The following is a 14,224-nucleotide window of genomic DNA, read 5'->3' as shown; positions in this document are numbered from 1 at the left end:
CAATTTTTTTTAAGTGCGTTTGACGTCTGAATATAATCACCCTTAAATGATTAAAGTAAATCACCTTTAGTCATTTTCTTGAGAAAATGATTTTTTTAAACCCAAATCATCAACACATATTTGTATTTCCCAAAAAATCCCAAAAAATGATTCGATTATTTTAAAAAGGCGTCGATATTTAAGACGGAACCAAACATGCGGAACTTTAATTCCCTCTTGTGGGCGGGCCCGTTCCACCCAGTCGTAGTTTCAATCCGGACGTATTTTTGCGACGGGACAACCAACATGGATCCAGAATCCCAGCGAATTTTGGATTATTTGACCGAAGTAGAAGAAGCAGCCGAAGATGTTCTCACCACCAAACAACAGGTTATTTAATATTTGATTCTACTCGTTGATAATTAGCTGTTTAATTTAAACTGAGCGGATAAACCGATTAACTAGAACGTTAGCCGCTAAGCTAACCAGCTAACGTGTAGAACAAACCTCCTTTAGGGGATAATTTGAAACGGATTAAAGTACATCATAAACCGATCAGGATGGGATAAAATCTGAATAAAATAAAATAATCTGACCTGTCGATTGGAAACATTCGATTGACAGATGTTTGCTGTGGTTTCAGATCGTTGATTTGGACACGAAGAGAAACAGAAACAGAGAAGCTGTGAATGCGCTGAGGGATGAGATGTCCCACTCCGGTCCGTTCTCCTCACAAACGGGTTTCTTCACTCAACGCTGCGCTTTTTTGAATTCCTCTTTTCAGTGTTGCTCACCTTCAAAAATAAGACTCAACACTTATTTTTTTTTTTTTCCATCTGCAGAAAAAGTCATGGTGTGCTTTGGAAACATGTTCATCAAATTACCCAAAGCCAAGACGAGCGGGATGATTCAGAAAGGTAACGGAATACAACCCACACCATTTATAATCCGTTTATAATCCCACTGTGAAATGGATTTGTGGTAATATACAGATTATTAGTCATGACATCATCCTAATACGTGTTTTATTTTTTTATGCTCACATGTAGACCAAGAGCAGATTGACAAGGAGATCAATGACCTTCGCAAGGAGCTGAAAGCCAAAGTCAATCGTCTCAATGAGATTCAAGGTACTATGACAAAGGAGTTTTACTGCACTATGACAGTAACAACAAGCTAGAAGCTGTATCCATGTGTTGCCGAATATTTTTCTGTCTAAAAATGGTTATGGGTACATTTTTCTGTGATTAAAAGTCTCTGAATGTGGAGAAGAAAACACGTAAGTAACGTGTGTCTTTATCTCCAGTCTGTTTGCTCAGATAATAAACTTTCTCCTGACAGATGTGTTGTTAAACTCTGAACGTCTCCCAGCGGTTCCATTACTGGACGAGGGAGTGGAAACAGTGAGACGGTCGCTCGTCACTCCTCTGGTGAACTAAGAGGTTGTTAAGAGGGAGGGGGGGAATCCGTCATGTTTTTGAGTCCCGGCGGACAAAATCCATCACGAGTGGAAACTTTTCATTTGCGAACATTTTTTGTCGGATATACTGCTGCCGGGGACAGGAATAGATGTTCCACCTCAGAGGTTATTTATTTTTCTGCCTGTTTGCAGGAAAACCGGAGCTGAGAGGCTACAACCTGTCTCCTCTGTCGACGGAGGAACTCAAAGCCGTTAGCAGCCTTTTCAAAACATGACATCAACTTTCTGACGACATGAGGATGAAAGGAGCTCCTTCAGCGTTTGATCCGGACGTGCTGCCTCCCGGATGATCCGATTAATCCACGTTCATCTCCTGGATTATAAAAGGACTGACTTTTGTACACGATCCAAAACTGAGCTGTGGCTTTTATTTGATCTCAGAACACCAGATGGTGTCAGAATTAGCTTCACGCTAGCCACAAATAAACATTTCAGGTGATAAAGTGGTGTTTTTTTCTGGAAAACATTTTTGAAAATGTGTCCGACAAGGGAAGTAAATAAAAATTTAAACCATCTAGGGGAAACGTTCCCACCCTGTCCGCTGACCCGTCCACATGTGTTTCCATTTACAGTTTTCACTGCACCATCAGGACCTCACGGACTGATCGACTCCTTCCTCTGCTTCCCGTTGGACAGGAAAGAGTTGAAACGTTTCAAGTGATGCTTCTCACTAGTCTCTGCTCAGCGAAATGGAATGGAACCGCCGTTATTTCATCAGTGTTCACCTGGTGGTTCACGTCAATACAGTATTTTCCACACCTGAAAGTCTTTAATTTTCTCAAAAACCGACAGTGCGCCTTATAATCCAGTGCGCCTTATATGTGAAAACAGGTTTAAATTAGGCCATTCGTTGAAGGTGCGCCTTATAGCGCGGAAAATGCTGTACACACTGTATGCAGATGACTGACCGTTGTCTTCTTCCCTCCCATTCCAAGTGAAACCTGAGGCTGTAATGTTGCTGATCGGCCACTAGGTGGCGGTGTGGACCGAGTTGCAGCCTGCTTTGTCACAACAGGTTTCTAATGCACACCAGAACTCCAACGCTGCAGCTGTCACGTGGATTTGCCTGAACGTCTCACATATTTCCCGTTTCCCGTCTTGTGCGTGAGTAACTGAATTTGTTATTAATCTGAATATCCCGCATTTTTGCACCCTGAGATGTCGGAGTTACTCAGAATGTAAATCAGCTTACTTTTCTCCTCAGACCACAGGTAGCGTTCATCCTTAGTCACAACGTGAGTGCCTGTCTCGAAGGAGATGGAACTCTAAATATAGGTATATTGTGTAATTCCTCGGTCTGACATACCACAGAGCGTGCCACGACAAGAACGGCCCGCGGCGAAGGAAGACAGAGGAGACAGGAACAGTTTCACAGGAGGTTTGATTGTGTGAGCAGGTAATTGATCAGATTGAGTTGCGTGCCACAGATCTCAGGTCTGGAACCGGTCCCGAGTGGTTGACCCGTGAGTGAAAAAAAAAAAAAGGTCGGGAACCCTCTGAAGGATTCAAAAAGTTCATTAATTCCGCGTTAAGGGAATAATGAATTTATAATGCGTAACGATTGATTCCATAATGAGGTTTGACCTCCGTTGGGTCACGACAGTAAGACCTCCGAGGAATCTGGGACACACTTGATGATGGAAAAAGACTAAAAGGTGCAGAGGTCAGCGTTTCCTCCTCAGCTGGATCGACAGGGGAGCCCGAAAGACGGGGTGACCCCTCGAATCTGAAAACGATCCAAACAGATGTGGCTGCTGGAAAGAAACATTTAATCCGATCTGCTATTGATTACAAACGCAGACTAAGAGTCTTGAGGAGAGCTTGAAGTGGATGGACGACATTTCTCTTGACGGCTGTTCGTGTGCGGCCTTCGCCTCTGTCGACAGGAAGTCGAATCTCTCCAGCGTCTGGAGAGAAGCTTTAACCCCAGATTATGGACGCAGCGTGAAGCCGGAGCTTTGAGGGAACAAGTTCAGGGTCCGGTGTCACGTCCGTGACAGCAGCGCTTATTTTACCAGATGGAGCTAAAGGTCAGCGCGAGCGTTCGGCTCTCGTTACGTCTTGTTTTGAAGCCGTTACCTGTTTGCTTCATTAAACCAGGTGATCACCAGTTTAAACCACCAGTTTGGATCAGAGCAGTCAAAACAAGTTGGACTAGAATTACAGAACAGCTTTCATCGGGTGAAGCCGTAAACAACCTGCTCGTTTGAAGACAGTTTGTTTTCGATGCCGCGGCTGGGTTTTGAATGCCTAACAGCGGTTTACCTTCACTGTCGCTTTCTGCATAAAAAACAAATACAGACCAGAATTCCATCTTTAATGTTTCAAGATGTGCTGCTGGTAAGTAAGTGAAAGTGGAAATTCTCTCCTAGAATTTTCTTGGCTTTTTACAAATAAGCTCTGGGATTTTATTTTGTTTACAGTAATTTATTTGGTGTGGGAAACAGAAATGGGGATACAAAGAACAGCTCAGAGCGGTTTAGACCGACACGACCCTTCCAGGGGTGTCAAACGCATTTTCACCGAGGGCCACATCAGCATCAAAGGGCCAGATGTCGTTTATAAATGTAACTAAATGTAATGTAACAAATGTAACTATTTCTTAATATTACATAACTCTGAATTTACGACTTATTCAAGTTACTGTGTTGTGGGAAATGTAGTTTTGGTCAAAGCACACTTTTAACCTATTTGAGACACTCTGACCCTTTATGCTCTCGCGGGCCACATAAAATGATATGGCGGGCCACATTTGGCCCCTGGGCCTTGAGTTTGACACATGTGCTCTGGGACCACAAAAAAAAAAAGTAATTATGAAGGTAAACCAGTCGATTCGAACATGAATGGGCTGAATTATCAGCTCCGACACGTCTTCACAACACATCTCCTGTGACAGTGTGAGGGTGGAGCTGTGGGCGGGGACAGTTGGGGGCGTGGCAGGTGAGAAAACGATTGACATTATCTTAAAAATCTAAAATCCCAACATTTTTTCGTACGATTTGATTTCCATCAAGCGCCAGATGTTGAAAAGTCAAACATTTCTCCCTGATTGCTTCCAAATTGACATGATTTATTTCTCCTGCCTCACATCTTTATTGGCAACATTTCTACCAGTGTTTACTGTATTTTATTCTTGTTTATTTGGTTCCATCCTGTGACACCCTTTAAACCGAAAAGTGATTTAAAAATAGTTTTATTGTTATCAGATGTTTGCTTTTCTTTTCCTGGCTTCCAGCAGGTTCAAAATGTTTTACTGGCAACCGTCTGCAGGAGATGAGATAATGGTCCGGCGCTGGTTTTTATGGTCTACTCTTAAGCTTCACAGTTATGATCATGCACAAATGTAATTTAGATGATAATATGTTTCAAATAGTTTTTGGGAAACGGGGATATTATTGCTTTGACGTGGCAACGGACTCGTGTGCAAATCCAGACACACGAACAAACGGCTTCTCTCTCTTCGGTTTAGGGTGTTTTTCAGCTCCGAGGCAGAGTTACCATTGGCCTCAAGTGATGCCAATCGAGTCATAATCTTCACTACTTTACTCAATTTCCCACCGAATAGGAGTCATCTGGAAACGGATCATGCCATGAAATATCAAAATCTGATCTAATCTGAGTGAAGGCAAATGAAATTAGGACAGTCTCGGAGAGTCCCGACCATTCCTCGCTGGTAATTCCCACTATATCAAGAACTTTCCCCCAGCATCCACAACTTTTTTGGTTCTCCCTGGTTTCTGCCTCGGGAACTCAGTTAATCACCGCGCCCATTCCGAGAAGATAATCTTGTTTTAGTAAAACAATATTCTTTATACGTCCCTCCTGATTGGTTCTCCCCTCTCCTGAAACTTCTCTTCGCGGCCTCCTTGCCGCTTAAGTCCCTTCTTGGACACGATCCTCACGACTTCCAACTCCGTGGGTCATTTTGGACGTCTGCACGTCGTGATCCGAGGCCTCCTCCGCGCTGATTTCGCTCGAGTTCTTCGAACGCCGTCCTTGGCTTCGATTCCGGTGAATCCACAACGCAACACAGCAGATTGAGTTTCTGCAGCGCTCCTCGTAATTAATCTCTGACCGCCATCTCTTACAGTGTAATTGCATCCACATTACGAAGCGCTCTGTCCGCGACGCCCTTTACTGGAACTCTCATACTGACCGGGAAAACGCGACAAACACCCAACTCAGTTACTGCGGTTGGATCCGTTACACGACCAGCAATCAAAAGTACATCGTTTTCTGCTTCGACGAGCTTCGCTTCATGTCTAACTTGATGTTATATTCAATATCCAGTTATATTCAATCCTTCCTTCCCTCTGTGTCCTCTTAAAAATGAGGTAAACTTTCCCCACCCCCCATTGCGAGACATCTGCAACAGATATCGGATGTAAAAGATCTGGTTCCACCTTGTAAAACTTAAATCAACGGACAGGATTGTCAAAGCTGGACTGTGTACTCAGAGAGTAAACTGCAATACTTATTTTCTTATCTTCTCATGAAGGGTGAAGATACACGAAGTCCTCAAGATACGAACATTCGTAGATACGAACAAAGGCGTGCCGTCGTATCCGACGACTGTAGTTCCTCTTTCTGCTGCAACCCTCCGCCCAGCAGCGCAACAGTAACCCCCCATAGATTCAGGTTTCACGTGTCATGTTAACATGATTCAGCAGATGTCAGACTAAGTGAACAGTTTGCTCTGATGTCAGACTTCCAGTGGTCTTTCCTTTTGGAGTCATCTGCAGCGTTTCCTCCTTTTCTCTACATCTCTGAACTTGAGTGGGAAACAAACCCACAATGCATTTCTGTTCATGGATACGTTCACCAACATGGAGCCTGAAGACAATTCAGGTCAGGTTGAAAGTTAGAGCAGCAATGTAGACGATAGACTACCTGTCAGACTCTGTCACCACCTGCTGTTAGTTCAAATGCTACTTAGTTTTGCTGAACTGTGTGATTTTTCTTGTTTCCTTGATTTTTGGTTGTATCGGATAAACTGGAAGAAGACTTCCATACCGGTGTTCTGCATTTGGGTTGCAACCCTGCTTGTTGTGACAGAACAATTTGGCCAACACTGGACCCAGCGAACCCCTGCTTTCTCCACGGTTTTGCCCTGACCAGCAGCAAGCTCTGGGATCCCGAATTGGCTGCCGAGAGGAGGCAGCAGGGGACAGCCATCATGGCATGGCTGTCGGCCTACACAGGAATCCCAGCTCCAGTTTTTTTGCCTGTCCCAGAGCCAGCTTCCATGTCTGTTCCCAGGTCTGTTCCCGAGTCTGTTCCCAAACCCCAGCCTGCATCAGAGTTTGCGTCCAGACCCCAGCTGGTTCTTGAACCTGTTCCTGACTCTGGGCCTGAACTCCATTCAGTCCTGGAACCTGATCCTGACCCTCCCCCAGGACCATTTGTAGGGAGTTGGGAGCCATCCCTGGAGGGGGGTTGGTAGTATCACAGTTCGGTGTTGCTTAGTTTTTCTGGACTTTGTGCGTTTTCTTGTGTTTCCTTGATTATAGGTTGTATCATAAACAATGCAAGAAGACTTCTGCATTAGGGTCCAAACCCTGCCCGTCGTGACAGTGATCAAACATAAAGGGGCGTGTCTGACTTTTGATGACCAGGAAGTGACATCAGTGCATCATTCATGTCAGTGTGGTGGAACACCACAGTGGATTAATGCTGGGGTTAGCCTCTGCACCCTCCAGGAGAGAATTCATACAGCACAGGTAGAGATGTTAAAGTTACATCACGGTACTACAGGATTTATTTATTATGTGTTGTTTTAATGTCCTGTTATTGTTTCTGGTCAGTCTGAGGGAATAGAACTTTAGTAGAGGAGTAATGACTTTAAATGGAGGTTATAGGTTGAAATGTAATAAATAGCGATTTATGAACAATTCAGCTTACAACAACCTCTAGGAACCAATTGTGTTCATAGGTTGAGGACTACCACAGAGACCAAGATGTAAACAGAGGTCATCAGGAGACTGATGAGATCATTGTAACATTGCCTCATCAGAGGTGACTGTTTATAACTTCACACTACTTGAATGGATCTGCATCATCACAGCCACACATTGGGGTTCAGTTTCACAACCCAGTTCTGTTCTGATCCAGACCTGGATCCAGTTTATTCATGGTTTTTGACAAATGTGTTCACAATATAGAAGACAGGGAAAGAGTGATCCGGAATCACTCTTGTAGAACGGGGAACAAATCCGAAGTTGCCTCGAGGTGGACTTGGTTTTGTTCCAACACCGCTGCGCTGCCTGTCCCCCAGACCCAACATGTTGTATTGAAATCCATGCTTAGATCTGAGGATTTAAAGGATTGTGGTGGAACATCAAGCAGAAATTTGTCAATTAAAACAGTCAATCAACATATATGGTTCTCATTTTACTCCTGACACTTCAGAGGGAGATTGATCTCTGCAGGATCCCCCTCCCTGTCTGCAGGCCAACCACGGGGAGTCGAACATGTCACGCACTGTATTAAATTTCAAGTTGGGGCTGAATGTTTTCAAATGCGGTTGAAGCATGACGGGGTGGAATCCACTGACGATGTGTTTGAGTCCTACTGTAACCCCACTGTAGGCTTGTCAGATTATGTCCATGTCTCAAGTAGGAACTTATTGTTCACAGCGGAATAACACAAAATATTCTGCTTGCCATTATAGACACTCGCTGACACATATAAAACGAAATGGATCTCAATGTCCCAGCAAACATGCTTTGGACAACTTGATTGGTTGGTGCGGTTGGGTGACGCCTCCTGTGCTGGTCTGATAACAGATTTGCAAATGTAACAATTCAGAAGACGTTGTGGATTGAACCACCCTCCCAATGGAGGAATTCAAGATGGCTGGAGGGACGATAATGTAAGCGTTGACATATGAGCAACCTTTCAGCTTACCGAGGCTCAATCTCTCCAAAACCCAGTGGTGATTGATGATGCGGCAGCAGAGGAGTGAGCGCTGCTAAAGCGAAAGGTAATGCCTGTTCAACTCCTCCGTGACCTTTATGTCCTCCTCCCTTTGCACACAAGTTCATTTTGAGAATTCTATGCAGCTAAAACCAGGACCTGAAGATCCACAACCTGCAAGTCAAAATCAAAGGGCTTCACTGATCTTCAAAGATGAAATATTAAAATGTTTGGAGGCCAAAAAATTTGTTGCTTCTCTTCCAGGTTCATTCATAAATGTAATGTCCGCCATTGGTTGAGCATCCCCTCAGTTCCTGTTCTCCTGAGCATATTATCATTCATCATTGGTTTATTTGGGACCTTTTTGACGGTTTAATAGGTTTTTAGTTCCATTGCTTAGGTTTTATGTCTGGGGGCGAGCCTGAATCCTATGAATCGTTGCATTTGAAGCCTTCTCACTTTGGCCCCCCTGCCTTCTGACTGGTTCTCTAGTGCTTTGGTGTTTTATATGTACTTCAAAATTAACCTTTAAAGAGGACATTTCCTTCACTTTAAGACAGATAAATCTTGCGTCCGTCCATCCAAACTCTTCACTGAAGGTAAAGGAATGAAAACGCTCAGAAAATGCACAAACACTTAGACACCAAAGATTATGACTTGGCTGCTTTCGCCACCCACTTGACGGACTTTGATGAATGAGTTCCTACGGAAACCCAGAGGTGTCATTTCATCCTAACAGATTCACAGAGGTATAATTATTTGTTGACACCGTTTGTCACGACAGTGTAGAGCAGACAAGCATAGTAATTTAGGAGAATTATGGGATACAGCAAATCGCACCAACGCTAAACATCGTACACAAGGTCCTGATCTATAGCATTATACATAAATTTAATGTTGTAGAGTATTATGTCCCAGGTGACCAAAGACGTCTCCGCCTCAACACTTGTTCGTTGTTTGGATTGTTAGCAGGATCACGCTAAAACTATGCAACAGTTTGTCTCAGGACTCTGCCAAAGTTCAGAGATTGGACAATAATTTCAACTTGACAGACCCCCCCCAAAAAACCCCCCCAAAAACTAGAGTTAAATAAATTTGCACAATTAGCTTTTTTAACACTTCCCTCCATTACACAAAATGCCCACGATTCAAAATCCACCAGACCGCTTTACGCAACTCGTTTTCGCAGATGGCCCAGGAAACCTCGATGACTGGAGTTGTTTGTGCCTTGGGTTCCATCTGCGTTCTATCAGAGACCAATTTGGACCAAAAGTTTGAACTTACACGTCCGACAAGTTTCTCGTGGTTGCAATCTGGATGGGGGAAAGAAAGAATCACCTCATCAGTATGAGGATCAGCCGTGTTTACTGAGAGTTCGACTCCACAGTCAGTGTCATTATTCGCCCACAAATGAATGGAGACGGGAGGTGAAACTGTCTTTCCAACCAAGGTCCTCCACAGGATGCAGCTGTGATCCAGATGATCTTATCATAACCAGCTGATCTTTGCTGAACGTCTCAATTGGGTTTAACATCTCCTAAAAATGCACCTTCTCTTTCATCATCATGAAAGGAGTGATTTTAAAAGACATCTCGATATGATGTACTCACCAGGTGGCTTTGTTACAATGGCAAAATTAGAGGGGTTGTGAAAACGCTTGTCTTACATGAAAGAAAAAGGAACAATAGAAACCAACTTATCGATGGAGACACATTCAGGCCTGTTTTGATATCAGTCTCCCTGCACTGAATGTCTTGTTATTTGGTATTCGTGGTAACAATGTCGAGTCGAGTCATAAAACCCAGATTTCGGTAATTCCAGAAGGTCAAACAGGTTGCAAACGTGAACGCCAGAGTTTAACATAACAGCATATCTAATCTGGTGTGGGCCGTTAGCTTTGCTTTATGTTAACTCCATGTTACGATGGAGGGAAAAGTTATTACTGTTTGCAGGTGATCCGAGGTGCTGCGTGAGAACTAACTTGAGGTATTCAATGTGACCGTCTTTCACACATCTGGAAGATATTACCGACGAAGGACAGAACATGTCCTACAGTCAGACACACGCTGGAACAATAACAGTATCAGTAACATATGTAAGTATTTGTGCTTCGTATAGCGGGGGGGAGGTGGGGCAGCAAAGTCGCACTATAGGTACCGTAGTTGCCTTGCAGCAAGAAAGTCCACCTGGGGCCCTTCTGTGTGAAGTGTGTATGTTCTCCGTGTCTTCTTGGGTTCTCGCCGTGTTCTCCGGCTTCCTCCCATCTTGACCTTGCCCGTGGATTTTTGGTAGGTAGTCATGTGGGTGTTTGCCTTTCTGTGTGGCCCTGTGGAGAACTGCCGCCCAATGACAACAAGACTATTATCGATTGTCTCTTCTTTAAGGAGGCTGAATGAATGACTAAACTTTTACCCTCTGATACGTGGGAGATAACCGTGTAGCTTTGGAATGCAGGAGCTGTATTTCCAACACAGTACTTGTCGTCAATCATACAAAAGAAGTCCATACTTTTAACTCCTGGTTTTAAACTATGAGCAGTACAGACAAGACAAAGGTTGCTTGGAGTTTCTGTTGATGTGAATTATTTCTTGTTTCTTGCGGGAAGACAAGGGGCCAGCAGTAGCAGAGGAGTTGGGACATCTTTACTTGCTGCACTCAACACCAATTATTGGACTTCGATCAGCAGTGACAGCTCCTGATTGCCGTCCTGACACCTCGCACAGATGCCATTGCGATCACTTAACTTTTCTCCCGTGTTTGTTCCTGTCTGAATGTTTCAGCATTCACTGGATCACCCTCGCTTTTTGTGATTGATGGCGCAAAGCAGACAGAATCGCTGTGGATAAGATCAGCATTTCTCTGCTCAGAATTTCCTGGTATACTTTCACCTTCATATACACTCTGTCCTTTGTATATACGTCTTGCAATTGAACGACCTCCGTGTCCGAAAGTCATTGAGTTCCAAACATATGATTTTATCATGCATACCGCTGCAAAACAGTGCAGGATCTGGGGTTAAAGGAATATCAACAGTGTTAAATATTTATCGAATGATTTTCTCTTGACACAGAAGTGTTGAGTCGGCAGACAGAATGAATAATAGATAGTTTGTGTGTCCTCCCTGCAGATTTCACACTGGGTTGGTGAAAATGTTACACAAGCAAAGGATGTCAAAACCTAGCCGCCGCTGCTTCACCCGGCACTAATCAGCATAATGAAGAAACTGCATGAACAATATGAAGGTGGTCAGTTGACACCCATCCGATATTTTGGAGTGGGATTTAAAATAATCCATTTCACCAAAACAAGACCAGAACAAATGAGACAGAACGTGACAGTGTGAGGTCTGTTGGATTCCAAATCCATGGTTCTGTCTGGTTACAGCCGACCCAACAACAGGTTGCACACAGAAGGAAACCTGATATGCTCTGCGTTGATTAACCGCTCCAGTAAAAATAGAGATTATGAACATAAAAATAATCCAGACCGCAAAAAATACTAAACACCGACACGACTTGACGGGATCTTGTGAGCAAGTTCTACGTGTCGACTGGAGAGGATGTGGGAGGATTGAGGGACGTATTTGATTATGCTTGATTTTTATTGGGTAATAGGTTTGGGAGGGAGGGGGTAAAAAAAAGGAGACGTCACATTTAAAGTTTCTTGAATAAATGCCATTTTAGAAAAAAGTTATTCCAATCGAGGCTCCAAACAGAACACTCTGAGAGGAGAAGTTAGTGGCACATATAACGCTTCACTTAAAGTCAGTCATGAGTGAGGGGGGGTGCAACAACAGGGTGGTGGGAGTTGGAGGGGTGGTGCACCTCTGTACAGACCTGAGAGGACTGAGTGGGAGTGAGGCCCCCCACATCATTCATCACATTGTCATCATCAGCTCAACAACGCAGCAGCAGAAGCTATTTTTCTTCTTTTACTCTTTCCACTGTTTATTTTAATCTGTTGTTCATTTATTTTTCCACGTGAATCCATAAAAGGCATGTTTTTGCCCTATACCGATATCTGCCCTATCTGACAATTATCTGACAGTTCCTTTTTCTGCCACAACCCCTTAGGGGGCATCACTGCTGCATTCACGCAGCTCCAAAACTCTTTTGTTGTTGTCTGTTAGTATCTCAGAGCGTCAGGCTTCCTACCTTGGACGCTTTCCTGTTTATCATGGATGATAAAGCAAAGACTAGTGAAGATAGTGGTAGAGGTGACCATCTCTCTGATGACAACTCTGACTCTGACCCACAATAACCCCTCTCTCCTGGATTAAATTGTAAAGTAGCACAAGTTTATCATAAACTAACGATTGCGACGTGCATCAACAATTGCGACTCCAACTCATCGCAGATTTTTAGTAGGTAGTCACGTGACACCATACGTGCATTCTATTGGTTGACGGCATCTGGAAGTGCGCTACGTTCCATGAGTCTCGGAATGCAACGCACTTCCTTTAGACACAAAAAAGGTAATATCAGTATAGGGAGGGTTCATAAATGTTTAAATGACCATAAATAATAGTTTGTCGCTATATTGCGGAATTCATTATTCACTTGTGGTTCCTGGAACACAGTAACTGCTAGTAATGGAGGCCCACCGTATATTACTGCTTATTCTTTAGAAAGTCGACGTATAATCAAGAACGACTAAACTCTAAATGACTTGAACCTGTATTTTATTTGTTCTGTGTTGTTTTAATGTATTTTAATTGTTTCTGGTCAGTCTTAGGGAATAGAACTTTAGAGGAGGAATGACATTTACATTACTTTAAATGGAAATTAGAGATTGGAATTTAATTAAAAACAACTTCCGAACAATTCAGTTTATGAACAACCTCTCTTAACCACTTGTTTGTATATTGAGGACTACCTGTATTCAAACATCCCATCCTGTTGACGTTTCTGTGGTGACAGGTGGATTCATTTATCCTCCTTCATAATAATTGATTCCAGAGCTCAGAACAGAAGAATCTGCTTGGAGATGAAAACACGCCAACATGTGGAAGTGCACATGGCGCACGTTTTAACACTGAACAATTTGAAGAAACATAAAATGTCCGAGTCGTGCTCCAGAAACACTTGATAGACGACTGGACGCCAGTCCTTTATCCTCATCCTTATTTTTTCCACGGTGGCTGATAATGAGTAGGTCCATAAGCAGCAGATGTGCAAGACTTCAAGCTCTTCTTTTTCATTCTACATCCTGAAACCTGTTGCTTTGTGCTGTGGGAGCTCTGTCATCAGCGGTGCTTTGTACCGTTAATATTACCATTTGTTTTTCGGCTAATGTCGGGGTTTAAGCCTCTCGACGGGGCGTGCACCCAGCTCAATAATTAGGTCCAGCAACCCCCGTAGGCAGAATGGAGGTGCGAATGCTTCAACAGTTTTCTATCTTCTCCCCGTTGCATGACCTGAGGCGGTGGAGGGGTGGTAGAAAGACAGGGGGGTGACAAGGGAGGGACCTCACCCCATTTTCCCAGAGCTCTCAAGGCTGGAAGAGGCAGCACTGTCCGACCCACTGGATGGATGACATCCTACATTGTCCACTAGCGGATAGCCCAAGGGGGACTATCGCTGGTGGGCCAAATGCAGGGTCTTCATCAAAACAGAGGGACTTTCACCAGAGCGGATGAAAACAATGGTGATCAGGAGTGTTGAGCTGGCAAAATACATCAATAAGGTATGGCCAAAAATAACAACTAGAGCACAGCAAAGAAATAGCCTTTGTCCAGTCTGAAGAAATGAAGGACAGTGTGGGTACAAACAGAGTGTGTTCAGGCCCGTAACACCCCCCCCCCCCCCCCGCAAGGGGCCTGTAGGCATGCAAGTGATGGGGAGGTAGAGC

General features: G+C 43.9%; 1 protein-coding gene across 2 annotated transcripts; it reads left to right on the top strand.

The window, feature by feature from the left end:
• Nucleotides 1-242: 242 nt before the first annotated feature.
• pdrg1 (p53 and DNA-damage regulated 1) lies at nucleotides 243-7,828 on the top strand. 2 transcript variants are annotated; one of them, XR_011035492.1, is made up of 6 exons: nucleotides 243-369; nucleotides 623-698; nucleotides 822-896; nucleotides 1,029-1,109; nucleotides 1,592-2,563; nucleotides 5,958-7,828. XR_011035492.1 is itself a non-coding variant. In XM_068316390.1 (5 exons), the coding sequence occupies exons 1-5, from the start codon at nucleotides 286-288 to the stop codon at nucleotides 1,672-1,674; spliced, it is 399 nt and encodes a 132-aa protein (XP_068172491.1). In that variant the 5' UTR covers nucleotides 243-285; the 3' UTR covers nucleotides 1,675-7,828. The 2 variants fall into 2 exon arrangements, 1 of the variants encoding a protein (XP_068172491.1); XM_068316390.1 differs by having other exon boundaries at nucleotides 1,592-7,828.
• The last annotated feature ends 6,396 nt before the right edge of the window (nucleotides 7,829-14,224 follow it).

Source organism: Antennarius striatus, chromosome 5, assembly GCF_040054535.1.
Source record: "Antennarius striatus isolate MH-2024 chromosome 5, ASM4005453v1, whole genome shotgun sequence".
In the NCBI taxonomy this organism is placed as follows: Eukaryota; Metazoa; Chordata; class Actinopteri; order Lophiiformes; family Antennariidae; genus Antennarius; species Antennarius striatus.
The sequence above is the reverse complement of the archived record's forward strand: the minus strand, read 5'-3'. Positions and strand labels throughout refer to the sequence as shown.